General features: G+C 43.8%; 1 protein-coding gene across 1 annotated transcript in view; it reads right to left on the minus strand.

The window, feature by feature from the left end:
• Positions 1-2,665: 2,665 nt before the first annotated feature.
• The window catches only part of LOC131260369 (protein split ends), a 43,676-nt gene continuing 32,626 nt past the window's right edge, over positions 2,666-13,715 (minus strand). Inside the window, exons 8-12 of the mRNA XM_058262069.1 lie at positions 12,353-12,862; positions 10,708-10,884; positions 8,596-9,905; positions 7,843-8,495; positions 2,666-3,944 (exon numbers count right to left, since the gene is read on the minus strand). Of these exons, the coding sequence (XP_058118052.1) occupies positions 3,920-3,944; positions 7,843-8,495; positions 8,596-9,905; positions 10,708-10,884; positions 12,353-12,862 (2,675 nt within the window). The 3' untranslated portion in view covers positions 2,666-3,919. The remainder of the gene's footprint in view (positions 3,945-7,842; positions 8,496-8,595; positions 9,906-10,707; positions 10,885-12,352; positions 12,863-13,715) is intronic.

A 13,715-nucleotide genomic window follows, 5' to 3' on the forward strand; every position in this document is an offset into this window, starting at 1 on the left:
TTATAATCAATAATATACTTGGTGTTTTATGTGGTTACAAACATTTGAGTGTAATTTTGACTTTCTTAACGAAAGAGATCGCTTTTTATAATTTTTCTGTGAATCACAAAATTGCATACAAGGCAGATGTTGTATGAGATGTTGTTCGAATGGTAAAATTGCTTGCAATAATTTCAAACATTTTAAACGTCCGGAGGAGCAACGTGGTTCGGAAACAGCATGAGCAACACGGAAACAATGCTCTTTGTTAAATAGAATTTTTATTTAATTTTCATATACCTTCGGTTGATGTAAAAGCGTTTATTACAAGCGATTATATGGTTCCTATTGGTTTTGTTGCTTCAGTTGAATTTCATCCATCATTAAATGAACATTTCTCATCCTCCTTGCCCCATCAAACATTATTTTTTTATCGCCGTTCTCCATAAAGCACAGGATCTCACAGCTGCCCAATGAACTTTGGAATATTATTTCCAGTTTCCCAACAATCGTCCTAACCATGCCGTGCCATCGTTAAGATTTGCACCGGAGTGCAAATAACATTCGTTCGACTATAGGATTTAAATATGGTTTAGCATGACCATTATTAAAAAGCATTTAGTAACCTTTTAGTGTCATGTCCAATGTGTACCGAAGCCTGATTAGGCAGTCGGTTCAGAAGATTGTTCGACATGATTACTCCCTCGCACGAAGAGGTAAGTGCGTTTGGTAAACGTGCCAATGCGTAGATGTGTAATGAAGCAAATATAGTTTCACTGTATGCATTACTTGGTAACTACACGGTTGATTGTACACTCCTAAGTTCGGTCGTCGCTCGAATGTAAAAACTACAAACGATGCCAAAAGAACGTTTATGAGGCAACAAAAACAAAAATATCGTAAGTATCTTAAATTAAAAAAAAAAACATATACAAAGCTATAAAGACAACACAAAGCAAACAATCAAAAATTCCTGGTACTATTCTTCTGGTTTTATTGCAAAAAAGAATAAGATAAAGAAAAAAAACATTATCATTGGAAAACATACAATTGAATAATTTAATTTTACTCTCTCTCTTTTTTCGCTTGGCAGCTAGCTACTAGTACCTCTACCACAACTGTTCTGACCGGTAGTGAGCTCTATTCTCACTCTCCTATGGTCGATCTCGTCTTTTCCATACATTTTCCGAAACGATCGAACTTGAATTTACTAATCTTCGTCCTGACTGTTTTCTGCCCCCTCTGTAACTAAAACCGTTCCAGTACACATTTTCTTATCCGCTCGATAAACCCTATACATTGTTTCTCTTTTCCGGCCTAACCTGTCTTGACTTTGCGCCGATCGCCGCTCACAATCGTTCGCTCGGATCACCTGTGTCAGTGTATTTTCTTTGCAACCTTGTTTCAGCCGAGCTGCCGCGCTACGCCCAAGAAGAGATAAAACGTCTTCGTGATACATTAATTAACACATTTATGTATAGGGTTTAGTTTAAGGTAGACGTGTGTGTGTGTAGGTATTGTAAGGTGTAATTGTGTTCCATGCTAATGTACGTGTACGTGTTGTTAGTATTGTTTCGTTATGTTTCCCCCTTCGATGCTCTTTGCATCGTTAGTTGATCGTGTTTCCGCCTTATCGCAAGATTTGAATTTCAATCTCATCCCACACTCGTCGTCTTTGACGAACGTCTTTCTTTCCGTCCTTTCTTTAGTCATTTATGTGTGTATGTGTGTTTACAAAGACACTTATCCTCACAATTGTTTTGTTTTATACATAATTTAACAGATTAGAATACTAGGATTATCGATCTCGCACATTCCTTCATCTTTCTACGCATCCGCATTCATGCTATTTATATTCAGAGTAGTGTTGTGTGTCAGCGTTCCACTGTCCGTGGGGGACCGAGCCCCTGCTATCATCATCATCATCATTATTATTATATTCTTTAACTCGTGTTTGAAGCAAGAAAAAGCAGCGAGTAACTGTTGACGCATCATTATTTAGTCCTGTATTGCACCACATTTTGCTGTTCTTCATTTTTTTCCCCTATTCATCTTACTTCCTCCGGATCGCCTTGTCGCACTCTCGCTTTTCGCGTTGCATATCCTTGATAAATGGTACAGGTTGAGGCGCGTGGGTTTGACAATAAGATGTATGTAATCAGTAGATTATTAATAGTCAATCAAACAGGTATATATAGAAGAATTTTTCATTCTAAATAATTTCATTGCGCTACCTTCCTCGATGTCGCCACGGTTCCTGTTTCGTGTTGAACTCCACTTGTTACACTACTGTCCTTCAGTTCGCCTTTTGATTTCGCCGTTGATTGGGGCCATCCGTTTTTGGATGTTGAAGTCGTACACATTGTGCTACGCTTTTGATTAGCTCAAAACCTCCTACTGTCATATTACCTCTGATCATTTGATACTTAGCGCCCGATTTCCGGTTTAAATTCTTCAAGAATTGATATCTCTTTCCAAATCGTCAATTGTCCTTTAGAACAAAAAAAATTAAGCTAACTTTTCCATGTTTTCCATCAAATTTGATTTTTTATTCACAAAAAAAACCATACAGGTTGGTGTGAATTGCATGTGATTCAACATTACCATCGAAACATAATAACACAATAAGAGTGTCCAGCTAGCAGGGGATATTCAATGAAGATTAAATTATATTTTCACAAAAGGATAATTTTATGTATTAGTTTTTATCTCATGGGATGTATTTGCTGTATTGGCAAAGTACAATATAGGACATAAACCATGGAAAAGAAACATAAATTTGCTACAAAGAATTTAATAAATTATGTTACAAATTAACAGGATTACACAGAATGTTTCTAGAGCTAAACACAAAGAAAACGATCATACGTTGCAGCAAAAGTGCAATACATGAGGATTCCATAAAATAAAGGTTCATGACGTAAGCTTTCGCAACAGTATACGCAAAATGTTTTCTTATAGCTTTAAAGAGCTTTAAACATAACGCGCGTAAAATTGAAATAAGACAATTTTGACCAAACAAACGTATGAAGTGGTTTGATAAAAATATATACGAAAAGTTGACAATACACAAAGCACCTTTGGTGGTAAAGGTGACGATAGTATCATTAGAAAGAGGCAAAAATACATTATTGAACCGATTGTTTCTCTAAAATATGCTCCAAAATAGCTTCTAAAAGCCATACCGTCGTTTTCCATTGATTTCGCGGACTGTCCTTCTGTGTTCCAGTCAGAGTTTACCTTCATTCAATGTGCGTGACTTACGTTCCAGCAACGTTCACCCTACATTTTGGTATGTTATTAACTGTTTACATAACCCCCAGGGGATAAAGAAACCCCCGCTGTTCCGTTTCTCTTTCCTTGCACTAAACCTCCCTGTATCCTACCAATTAACACATTTTGATTAATCTTTGTTACCTATCCTAATTGCGAAACAGAAACCTAGTGGCAAAGACACACTTTCCTCTTCCGTAAGCTGACCATTGCGCGACAGCGTTCGTTCTTTAGTTAGGTGATTTTTGTAATGTTTTGTTTTTGCTTAGCTATGGTTGACTATCGTTAAAAAACACATAATGCTTGTAGCAGCATGCGAAGCATCAGCACGCATGTCGTAGCCCGGTCGTCGGCTGCCTACCGTTTTCCATTTAGGTGCAATCTGTTCGTTTGCTTTTCCCCCAGGATGCCATACGCCTTTTTCCAGACATAGTTAGTCCAATAAGTTAGGGGTTTACTTTGCCTTGGCATAAACGATCGGTTGATCTTGCGGTGTCCCACTGGCGATGTGCACCGTCAATGTTCCATTGGCCTCGGTAGAACGTCGGCACGAAACGTGCACTGCTGCTGCTGTTACTGCTGCTGCTGGCCACGTGGATGTACAATCTTTCTTTGCCATCGGATCGAGTAGCAACTTCTTAGGGCGTGCATTTATCCTATAAACACATTACTCGTTCACAAGAGCGACAAGTCTAAACGACGGGTATGGCAGCAGGAAACGGAAGGATTTACGCGGGAGAGAGAAAAAAGAAATGTATTAATAAACCTCCCAAGGCGCTGGTACGTTTAATTTTATACAGAAAAAAGACAAAAGCTAACCAAACGCGTGCATATTTTACGAACAAGAGAAAGGTTTATGGAGAATATTAGCAATAATTTGACACCAATAAAAGCTACATTCTGGGAGTGACAACACCCCATTATAATTCTTTAATATGGTGCAAGTATCTTTACAGTTCAAACTTTTCTGTAATATTTAATGAAATAACACATTTTACAGACTTGACTGGTTTGTCCAATATGTCGTTAAGAATCGATAAAACAACTAAACAAACCGAGGTAAGTAAAACATAAAAAAATCACTTCAAGCTTCACAATGCCAAATAATCGGTCAAAGTATAAACGTAACCAGATTTGATTTAATACCACAACATCCCTTAATGAGACTAGGGTATATTATAGATACTTCGACGGTATATTATTGATCAGTGGTCAGCCGTGCGTAATACCAGAACATTTCAATCAACATAAAAATTAGATAGAGAATAGAATAAGTGGTTCGTTCAAACCATCAGGATAAAGATTACCCCACGGTACAACAGGATTGGGGAAACACATTCTTTGTATCGAAATGTTTAACAATCAAGGGATTGGTTAAACACGGTAAAAAAAATTAAATGCGATACTGACCACTCATGCAACCAGAATCAGAAAAGAAAACCGTCAAACGATAGTCAAACGGATTCAATCACGAGTGTTTCCAGCCACTTCAAACTCCTGGCCCAAGATAGCTTTACCGGCTGGAGCTGACGGTATCCTGCCGCAGCAACATAGCCACAAGTACAGGCCGCAATGTGCGACAAGTGTACACAACATCAGCGCCACCGTTCGGCACCGGGGCCGGCGTGGTCGAGGCAATGGAGATCGGCGCAGCCGGTAGTAGAGGCGGAAGAAGATGGTCTTCCAGCTAGCTTCAGTTGCATGCCAGTACGTTGGCCGTATTTTAGTGTCGTTGTATGGTACAGTGAGTGTGGTGTGGTTTGGCCAGATTCGGAGCGATATACATTGAGGTGAGTGGAAAGTAAAAATAAAGAAAAACAAGAACGTACATAAAGGATGTGACAATGTCGTTGCTGTCGTGTTACAACAAACGATACGAGTGAAGGCAAACATTTCTTCAAACGAACTACGAAACAAACAAGCACTTGTTGTACACTACCACTTTTCAAAATTAAAATATAACTGTGGAGGAAGAGATTAATCGAAACAAGCACAAATTTAAAGTGAAGCTTATTGATGGTGATACCAGCAAACCGAAAAACAAGAAGGACACATCCCGCGGGGTGCATATGTGACCGACGTAAAATAACACACAACACGTGGAACACAAAATAGCCAACACCAACACAAAAAAACAAATATACATGACGAAGGTTTCCGTATGTGTCCGGAATATGGAAGAACCAAATGTTGCTTTCAAGACATACAATGGGGTGCAGACGTGAGAAATGGATTCAAAAGGAAAGAAGCGGTCCACCCGGCTCCGTGGTACTTCCGCGACGATTATTTACCTCGATTCTCTTGACCGTCGGATGCTGCCGAAACTAGCCACGGAGTGTTTGGTGTGGTGTTATTATTGTTAAAAAAGTGACTACTGGTGGCGGTTGGGAAAGTAGAGGAGGTTGTGGTAGTCGTAGCATTACTATCAAGGGCTAGATCGAAGATGACCGCATTGGCTCCGTTGCCACTGGTGGCGTCATCTCCGTTGCTTCCGTCAAAGCGTGCGGCTGGATGGGCGAGTTCCGCCGATGGTTCAGACGCATCGAAAAGGTTAATACTATTGTTGTTCGATAGGTTATGGTAATGCTGTTGCTGCTGCTGCTGGTGCATTGTTGAATCGGTGCCAAACGATGTGAGGGGGTTAAAGTTGGCATCATTGCTGGCGCCATTCGTGGCTTCGGCAAACGGGTTAGTGTGGCCACCCGATGGAAGCGATTGTCCCGCTTCGTCGTTAGTAGAAAAGCTGGCAAAATCGATCAGCTGATCGGCAGCGTTAGCCGCGGCCATCATCGCATCGCCCCCGATAGTGACGGTGGTTGTGTCCGTGGTCGTGGTTGAGGATGTGACTGAAGAATCGAACGAAGATTGCTGCTGTTCGCCAGCGTTGGTAACGTCGTTATGAGGGGAAAAGCTATCACCGTTGCCACCGTTCAGGTGACCAGTGTGCTGGGAGTTCTTCGAGGAAATATGGAAATCATTGAATCCAAACGGGGCGGCGGCATCGGTTGCAGCAGCAGCAGCCTGGTCTTCAGGGAGGATGGACGAATGCCGCTTCTCTGACGCATGCTCGTCACTGCACATAGCAGCATCAAACGAAAAAGGGGGGCGAAAACAGGGATAAAGATCACACAAAGGGTTTGGAAAAAGTGAATGAAGACAAATAAAAAAACCGACGATCATTGACAAAAGGATCGTGTTACCAAAAGGACTATGGACACAAAGAGCGCAACAATATAAATCCCAAGAGTGCAAAAAAGGAATCCTTCATTATCAAATTATAGAACAATGTCGATTGTAAGATCAGAAAACTATGTAACAAATAACACAGTGGAACGCATGCAAAATAGAATCGAAACGTATTTTCAGTATAAACAAAATTAACACTATCAAAAACCATACACTGCATCGGTGGAACAATTTCTTCGTTTTTAAGTAATTTTGATGTTAAGTTTTGGTGTTAAAACGTATGATGGTGTTCATGTTTAGCAGGTGGTTGTAAAATGGCCTTCCATTAGTTAACAGTTCTTTCCATCCAGTTGCCAGTTGAAGTGCACAGTGTTACGACACGAAGAGACAAATTATAACAATTCTAGCATTGAAACAATTCAATTGCCGATTAAGGCAAAAAACATGAGCAACCACTTGTGGCGATTGCAAACAACAAAACACAGCACAACTATTGGAACGTGGGTTGCATATCTAAGTGGCGAAACACGAATGCTCTAACCATCAAGAAACCTGAGCGAAACGGTACCTCGTTCCATTCTCGAACTGAATGGCCCACACGATTGGACTAAACTATCGTGTCGCTGCTGCAGAAGATGTGAACGTGGAGGGCTCTTTTTCATTACTCGGAAGGTTGTTATAGGGACGATGATGGATATCACACCCATGGTTGGCAGGCAGGGTGGTGGAAGGTAGGCAAACGTTTAATCCCAGTTTCGGGAGATCGATATGCTTAAGGAAAGGAAAATATTCTCAGCTTCCCCGGCTATGGCGGAACCGATCACACGCCGCGGTATTAACATCTTTAGAATCAGATGTCGGAAACGCGCGGAAATCTAGGGAAAAAGGGAAAATTATAGATAATGAAAGTAGATTTCGGTCTACAACACGAAACTCTAAGCGGTAAAATGAACAACATATTGGTTTCTGCGTTTGTCCGAACATCATGTCAACAAAGCTAGCAAAAGCAACAAAGCTTTCCACATGTTCTTTTCCCAGAAGAACATTCCGTTATCGTTTCTGCATTTTGGAAGCCATCTTCACTGCTCCCAAAGAGGCAGCAATAGGTCGAGCAAATAATATTCCGAAATGTTCCGACTATTTTTGGTTTTGGATACATTTTCCTTACAACAGGATTTGTTTCCCCAACACCATATATCAGCGAAGCTTCGCACACACGAACACACAAATACACAGACAAGGGCCTGTGTGCACGAACGATTATAATTTTACGATTAATTTTTCGAAAGGCTTGTGTATGAACAACATTTGGCGCTCGAGTCAAACGATCTCGATCGAATGTGTTCGAGTAGAACACAATACTGAAAAAATGCGAAAACACAAAAAGGAAACGCTTCTACTTACAACACATTGTCAATGGTGCCGTTCTTGTGTCCGTTGGTTTGGCCCATCAGCGCATCCTCGATGATCAGATCCGAGGTGCTGTTGGCGGTGGTGTTGCTACCATTGCTGCTTGGCAGTTGCTGCTGCTGATCCGCTTTGCCGTTTGTGGTGGCCACGTTAGCGGAACCATTCGTGCCGTCCGTGCCTCCGACAACGACCTCACCATCGACCCCAGCAGGGGCCACCGTGCCATTGCTTGCACTACCATTGTTGAGATTGTTGTTTACGATGGCCGGTGCGCCGGCGCGTAGCAACAGGTTCTCTTTCTCGGTGACGGACCGGTCAAACTCGCTGCTACCGTTGTTGTTATTGTTGTTGAGGGAGCCACTGTGGGCGAGCGTTTCACTGCTACTGCTGCTGTTGCTACTGCTGCTGTTGGTGTTGTTGATGTTGTTGTTGCTCAGCGAGAGCGACTCCATGGCCTTCTCAAGCGATTGTTCCTGCTGCTGGCTTTGTTGCTGCTGCTCTTGCCGGATTTCGGACGCAATGAACGAATCGGTCATCGATATGGTGGACGCGGACATGGCAGTGCCGGTCGGAAGGGTTGCGGCTGGTGTGGACGAAAGTACGATCTGACTCTTGGACATGGCGTTTTCCTTGTCGTCTTCGTTGTTCTAAAAAAATAAACATTTCATTCATTTAGTATTCATTTTATATAAAACTAATGCGGTACGACGATCACTTTTTGTACACATTTTACGACAAATTCCCTACCTTCGTAGGCGTATTATTGGCCGCCCCTTTTGCCCGGGTTCGCAACATAATAGCTTCCACGCGCTTCCTTCGCTCTTCACGTTCCTTCTCTTCCTTCTTCAGGCGCTCGGCCATCTCGACGCGCTGACGTTCGGCCTCTTCGCGTGCCTTCCGTTCCGCCTCCTCCCGTTCCACCTTCTGGCGGGCTTCCTCTTCGCGGCGCTTACGTTCCTCCTCGTCGCGCCGGCGTGCCTCTTCGATGGCCTGCTGTAGCCGCTCCTCTTCCATGCGTCGCTGCTCCTCGGCCAGTCGGATCGTTTCCTCCTCGAGTTTGCGCAGACGTTCCTCTTCTTCGGCGATGCGCTGGCGTTCGGCTTGCTCCTCCGCCTCGATGCGCTTCCGCTCCAGTTCGGCCTGACGTTCTGCTTCCTCGCGCGCCAACCGGCGTCGCTCGGCCAGCGCCGCCTTGGCTTCCTCCTCCGTGTTGATGCGCTTCGCAATCATGGAAGCGGTCATCGAATCACCGCCTAACGCTCCGACGCCGTCCACGGTCAGACTGGTGTTGTTCGCTTCGTTCACTTCCGCCACCGGAGCAACTGTAGTCTCGGGGGCAGTGTCACGCTGTGTTGAGTCTGGCTGGGGTTGGGGCTGCTGCTCAGGCTGCTTCTCCACCGTCGGTTCTTCGGAGACCTCCACGAAGACTGGCTTTGGTTCGACGCGGTCCGCCGACACTACGTCCAGGGCGGAGGCTGTGACTTCCTGTTGTACAGGAGGTGCCACCTCCTCGTATTGTGCTGCCTCCTGTTGCTGCTCTTGCTGTGCCACTGGCTGCTCAACCACTGGAGCGACCGTGCTATCCTGCTCTTGAAGCTTTTCCTCTTCGACAATCGATTCCTCCATCTTGTGAGCAACTTCTTGCTTCTTCTCGGAAACCGGTGCCGTATCGACCGGTGCTGCCTTCGGTGTCGCTTGCTTTGGGCCCGGTTTGTCCTCCGCCGAAGCCTTCTTGCTCGCAACATCCACCACCGCCGGAGCGACGGACATCTTCTTCAACGAATCGTGCAGATTACGGGAAGCCTTTTCCGGTCCCGGCGATTGTAGCGGAGTCGAGGATGCCTTCGGTGTGGCTCCACGGGAACTCGCCACCCGCTGCTTATCGGCTGACGGCGGTGCGCTTACTTTCTTCGTTGGCGTTTCCGTGCCGGCGGAGGATTTTGCGGGCGTCGTGTGAATGCTACCGGACCCGGCACTCGAGAGGCGATGCTTGCTGCTGGCGCTGGTTAGACCGGTCGCCGCAACGGACGGTCCTGTCTTTGGAAGTGGGGGCTTCTCTGTAGGGGTACAACAAACGGATAAATAGTAATCAGTGAATGTAAAAGGATTTGTTACTGAAAGACCGCGATTTCACGGAAAAATACACCACCACCGGGGAATCTTCCATTGGAAACCGTTCCATGGTTCCAACAGAAAGTATTAGTGAATTATTATTAAGCAAAATTTCAACCAGAGCGACAAAAGAAGACAAAAGCTTCGATCAAATTTTGAAGGTCCGAGTAAAAGTAGACTTTTGTAACTTTCTTGCAAAATATAAGAAAAAACTATGCTTATGAAAGCCAGCAACATTCGTGGAATTTATATTCATATTTTTGAAGCCACCTTAAGCCAAAATCAATTGGTTTTACGATACGGAAATTCAAAGTACAGAAAAAGTGTCCGTGACTGTGAAATAATGGTTTATGGTGTAAATAGCATATTTAAAAAAAAATGAATGATGTTACAGTATCAATAATATCAACGATAAGCATTTGTCACACTAAATAAAATAAATAAATCAAAGAAATTAGGTACTCTTCAATATTTAGCACAATGTTCAAGTATAGCACAGGTGAATTTACAATTTACATAATGCCTGATCAATTTATCGATGGATCATCAACTTGAATGCTTTTTATTTTATGTACATGTAGGAAACATTGTGCATTTTCAACCAACCGGACATCGGGACGAAGAGCATTACAACAAAAAGATCGTGTGCCTAAACGCCGTGGAAAATACGTTGCAGTACGAAGAAACGGAGCTAAAAGTTAAGAAGGAGATTTTCTAAAAATAAACTGAACAAAAAAACACACAAACCTTCCTTCAACCCGGAGGCCGAGACCCCCGTGACGGCAATACTAGCCGGACGTGGTTTACGTTGCGCTGGCAGGGATCGCCGGTACACGATACCGGATGCGGTCGTCGAGCTGGACATTGCACTTCCGGGTCGCGAAGTGTTCAGACTGGTGGGCGTCATTTCGCCGGAACGGAGCCCTGTGTGTTTGACGAAGAAACGCGCGCAAAGCCGCAGATGATACCGTCAATCCGATGTTCCAAACGTCGAAGGAAACGGGATGCCGTCGGGATGTGCCACACCAGATCAAATAATGTACCATACACACACACACGCACACAGACAGTGCATACAAAGAGACGAACAACACAACGAAGCGTACGCAGATTAGGACGCAATTGGGTCGCAGCAGGACAAACATCGGGAACAGACACCAAAACCAGACGTATCAGGATATGCATATTTGCGTACGGTAACAGGAATATATTTTACATAGGGAAGATCGTTCGAACATTTTCAAGCGATTGTACGAGGATTGTGGGATCAGATTCATTAACCGGTACAGCGCGCAATATTCAATAGTTTCGTGATTCGATTCCAATCATATTTTGCAGAGCAATTTTAAAGGGAGAGAAAAAGGGATAATGAAAAGAAAAAGAGAGAGAGAAAACATCGAATAGTCAGATGATGGTCATGGTGTGTAGAAATGTGTTGATTGTACAGTTTATGTATAAATATAGTGTTGGTTTAGAGGGGTAGCTTGTTTAAAAAAAACCTTTTTACAGAAACCATAGTCATAACAATTGCAGTAGCAGCATCTCTAGAAAGTAGCATTGTTATGTATATACAACGGAAGCAACAAAACCAAGGCGAAAGAATAACACTTCATCCAACGCAGTAATGGGATAAGAGATAATAGAGTAAAGGCAAACGCATATACCAACGGTGATGAGCGAATGAGATGGGATGAAGATGGGCATTCCGTGCCACTAGCAGTACATTACATAAATTCAAAAAGCATATAAAATGGATTAGCATGTTTTGCATGAGTGTATGATGTGTATCGGTGTTATTCGCAGATATTACAGTATTATTTATAACCAAATGGCAGTCCCAAAAACTATATTTGTATTACTTCCGGACCATTATCATTAGCTAATGGTGAGTTAATTAGTAGTAGATTGAAGAGTTAGGAGCAATAGTACATTCGTTGTAAAATTTCAGTACATAAGTTATTGTGAGATACCAGGTGTTGGTTGTCAGTTTAACCGATGCCCCAATAACCATTTGTTGAATGGTTTTTACGTAGCGGCGTTCTTTCTAAAATACACTCAATTATAAAATCAGTAGTGTTTTCCACAACCTTTAGAGATGCGAGTATGACGAATGAAAAAATCGGCGTAAGAATTATATCACAGTGTGCGTAAGTATTACCCGACTTCCCAAAAAGTCTACTGCTCACCAAGTTAGGTGCAACTGTGCAACGGGTCAATGAAAACGGAGAAAAGTTCAAAGTCGACCCGCATTACTCCCAAATTGAAGTTAAGGGATAAGAAAGAGCTTTTCTCGTTGAAGCAAGGCAGCGAAGGCCCAGTCAACGTAAGCTTGTTCGAAGCATTAGAACCTAAGTGGACACCGCAAACCCGCAACGAGACGCTAGAGACCCACCGTTCGTCACCAGATGCTGATTTTGAAGTTGTTGCTGCTGTTGATGCTGCTGGTGCTGCTGCTGCTGGTGATGGTACTGCTGGCGCAGACGCTCCGTTTTGGTCATGCGACCTGCACCGCCGACGGAAAGTACCGTGTTCAGCTGCGACATACTTTTCGACGTGTCGTTGCGGCGCATCGGCGAGGTGCTGCCACTGTTAATGGACGTGTTGAACGACGATTTGCGTCCACCGCCGAAGCCGGGGCTGCGGCCCGAGTTTGAGTCCTGCGACTGGTTGCGATACTTGGCCCCGCTGCCGGCCAGCTGTGACATGCTACGCGACATACGCTTGCTATTGGCGCCCCCACTGCCGGTCGGTGACGAACGGGACGACGAAAGGGACAGGCGGGTCAGGTTCTCCAGCTCCAGGGCCTGGCGGCGCTCGCGCTCCAGTATTGCGCTTATGTGCTCGCCGTTGCGCCGACGCGGCTGCGCCAGCTGATCCAGGCGGGTCATCGAGAATGCTCGGCCTTTCGTTGGTAAGGTGGTGGGGGAGGAGGTAGGTGTAGCGTTGGTTTTCCAGTTTGGTTCGTGTTTGGGTCGTTTATAAGCGTTGGTGGAAAAAAAAACCACGTTCCGGGTAGGACGATCAGGTTTGCACCAAAGGACGAAGGTAGTGACCAATCATATCATTTGTGTAAATGTCAGTGTGTTTGTATGTGAACATGAGTGTTTAGTGGCATTATTTTGTGTGTAAGTGTTACGGGGTGGCAGCCATCATCAATCATGCAGAGGACGAGCAATGTATAAGTATTCAAAAGAACATTGTATCGAGTCAAAGTGAAAAAGGATAAAGAAAGAAAAGCAAATAAAAAACACCAATCAATAAAACGAGTCATTTGGTATACACGAGTGTAGTGGCAAACACGGTTCAATTCTGATGATTCGTTCATTACACTGTAACATTTTGTCTACCATACACTGTTCTGCACTTGGTGAAACGGTACTAATATGGAATGAGAGCGAATGAGCATGAGAATGGAATAACTAAGCAAATGCATCGGAGCAGTGGGCATGATCCATACCAAACTACCACGCTATAGCCCAGAAATAACGAGCCCACGGACGTAGGTTGGTGCATACAATAACACGACTAAAGATGTTCTACAGCGTCATGCAGTACTCAACCGAAAAGGTACGACAATTAGAACGCAATGAATGCAACGAAGGCTTATCCCTAACAATCTATCCGTAACATTCATACAGCCGTACTGATGTAGTATCAAAAAACGAACGGAAGAAACGTTCAGGCAAAAGCAAACTTAAGTTACTAAACATCCGAGAGTGATACTACAAATGTGAATTCTCCTCTGCTAACATCTT

This window comes from Anopheles coustani, chromosome 3 (assembly GCF_943734705.1).
Source record: "Anopheles coustani chromosome 3, idAnoCousDA_361_x.2, whole genome shotgun sequence".
In the NCBI taxonomy this organism is placed as follows: domain Eukaryota; kingdom Metazoa; phylum Arthropoda; class Insecta; order Diptera; family Culicidae; genus Anopheles; species Anopheles coustani.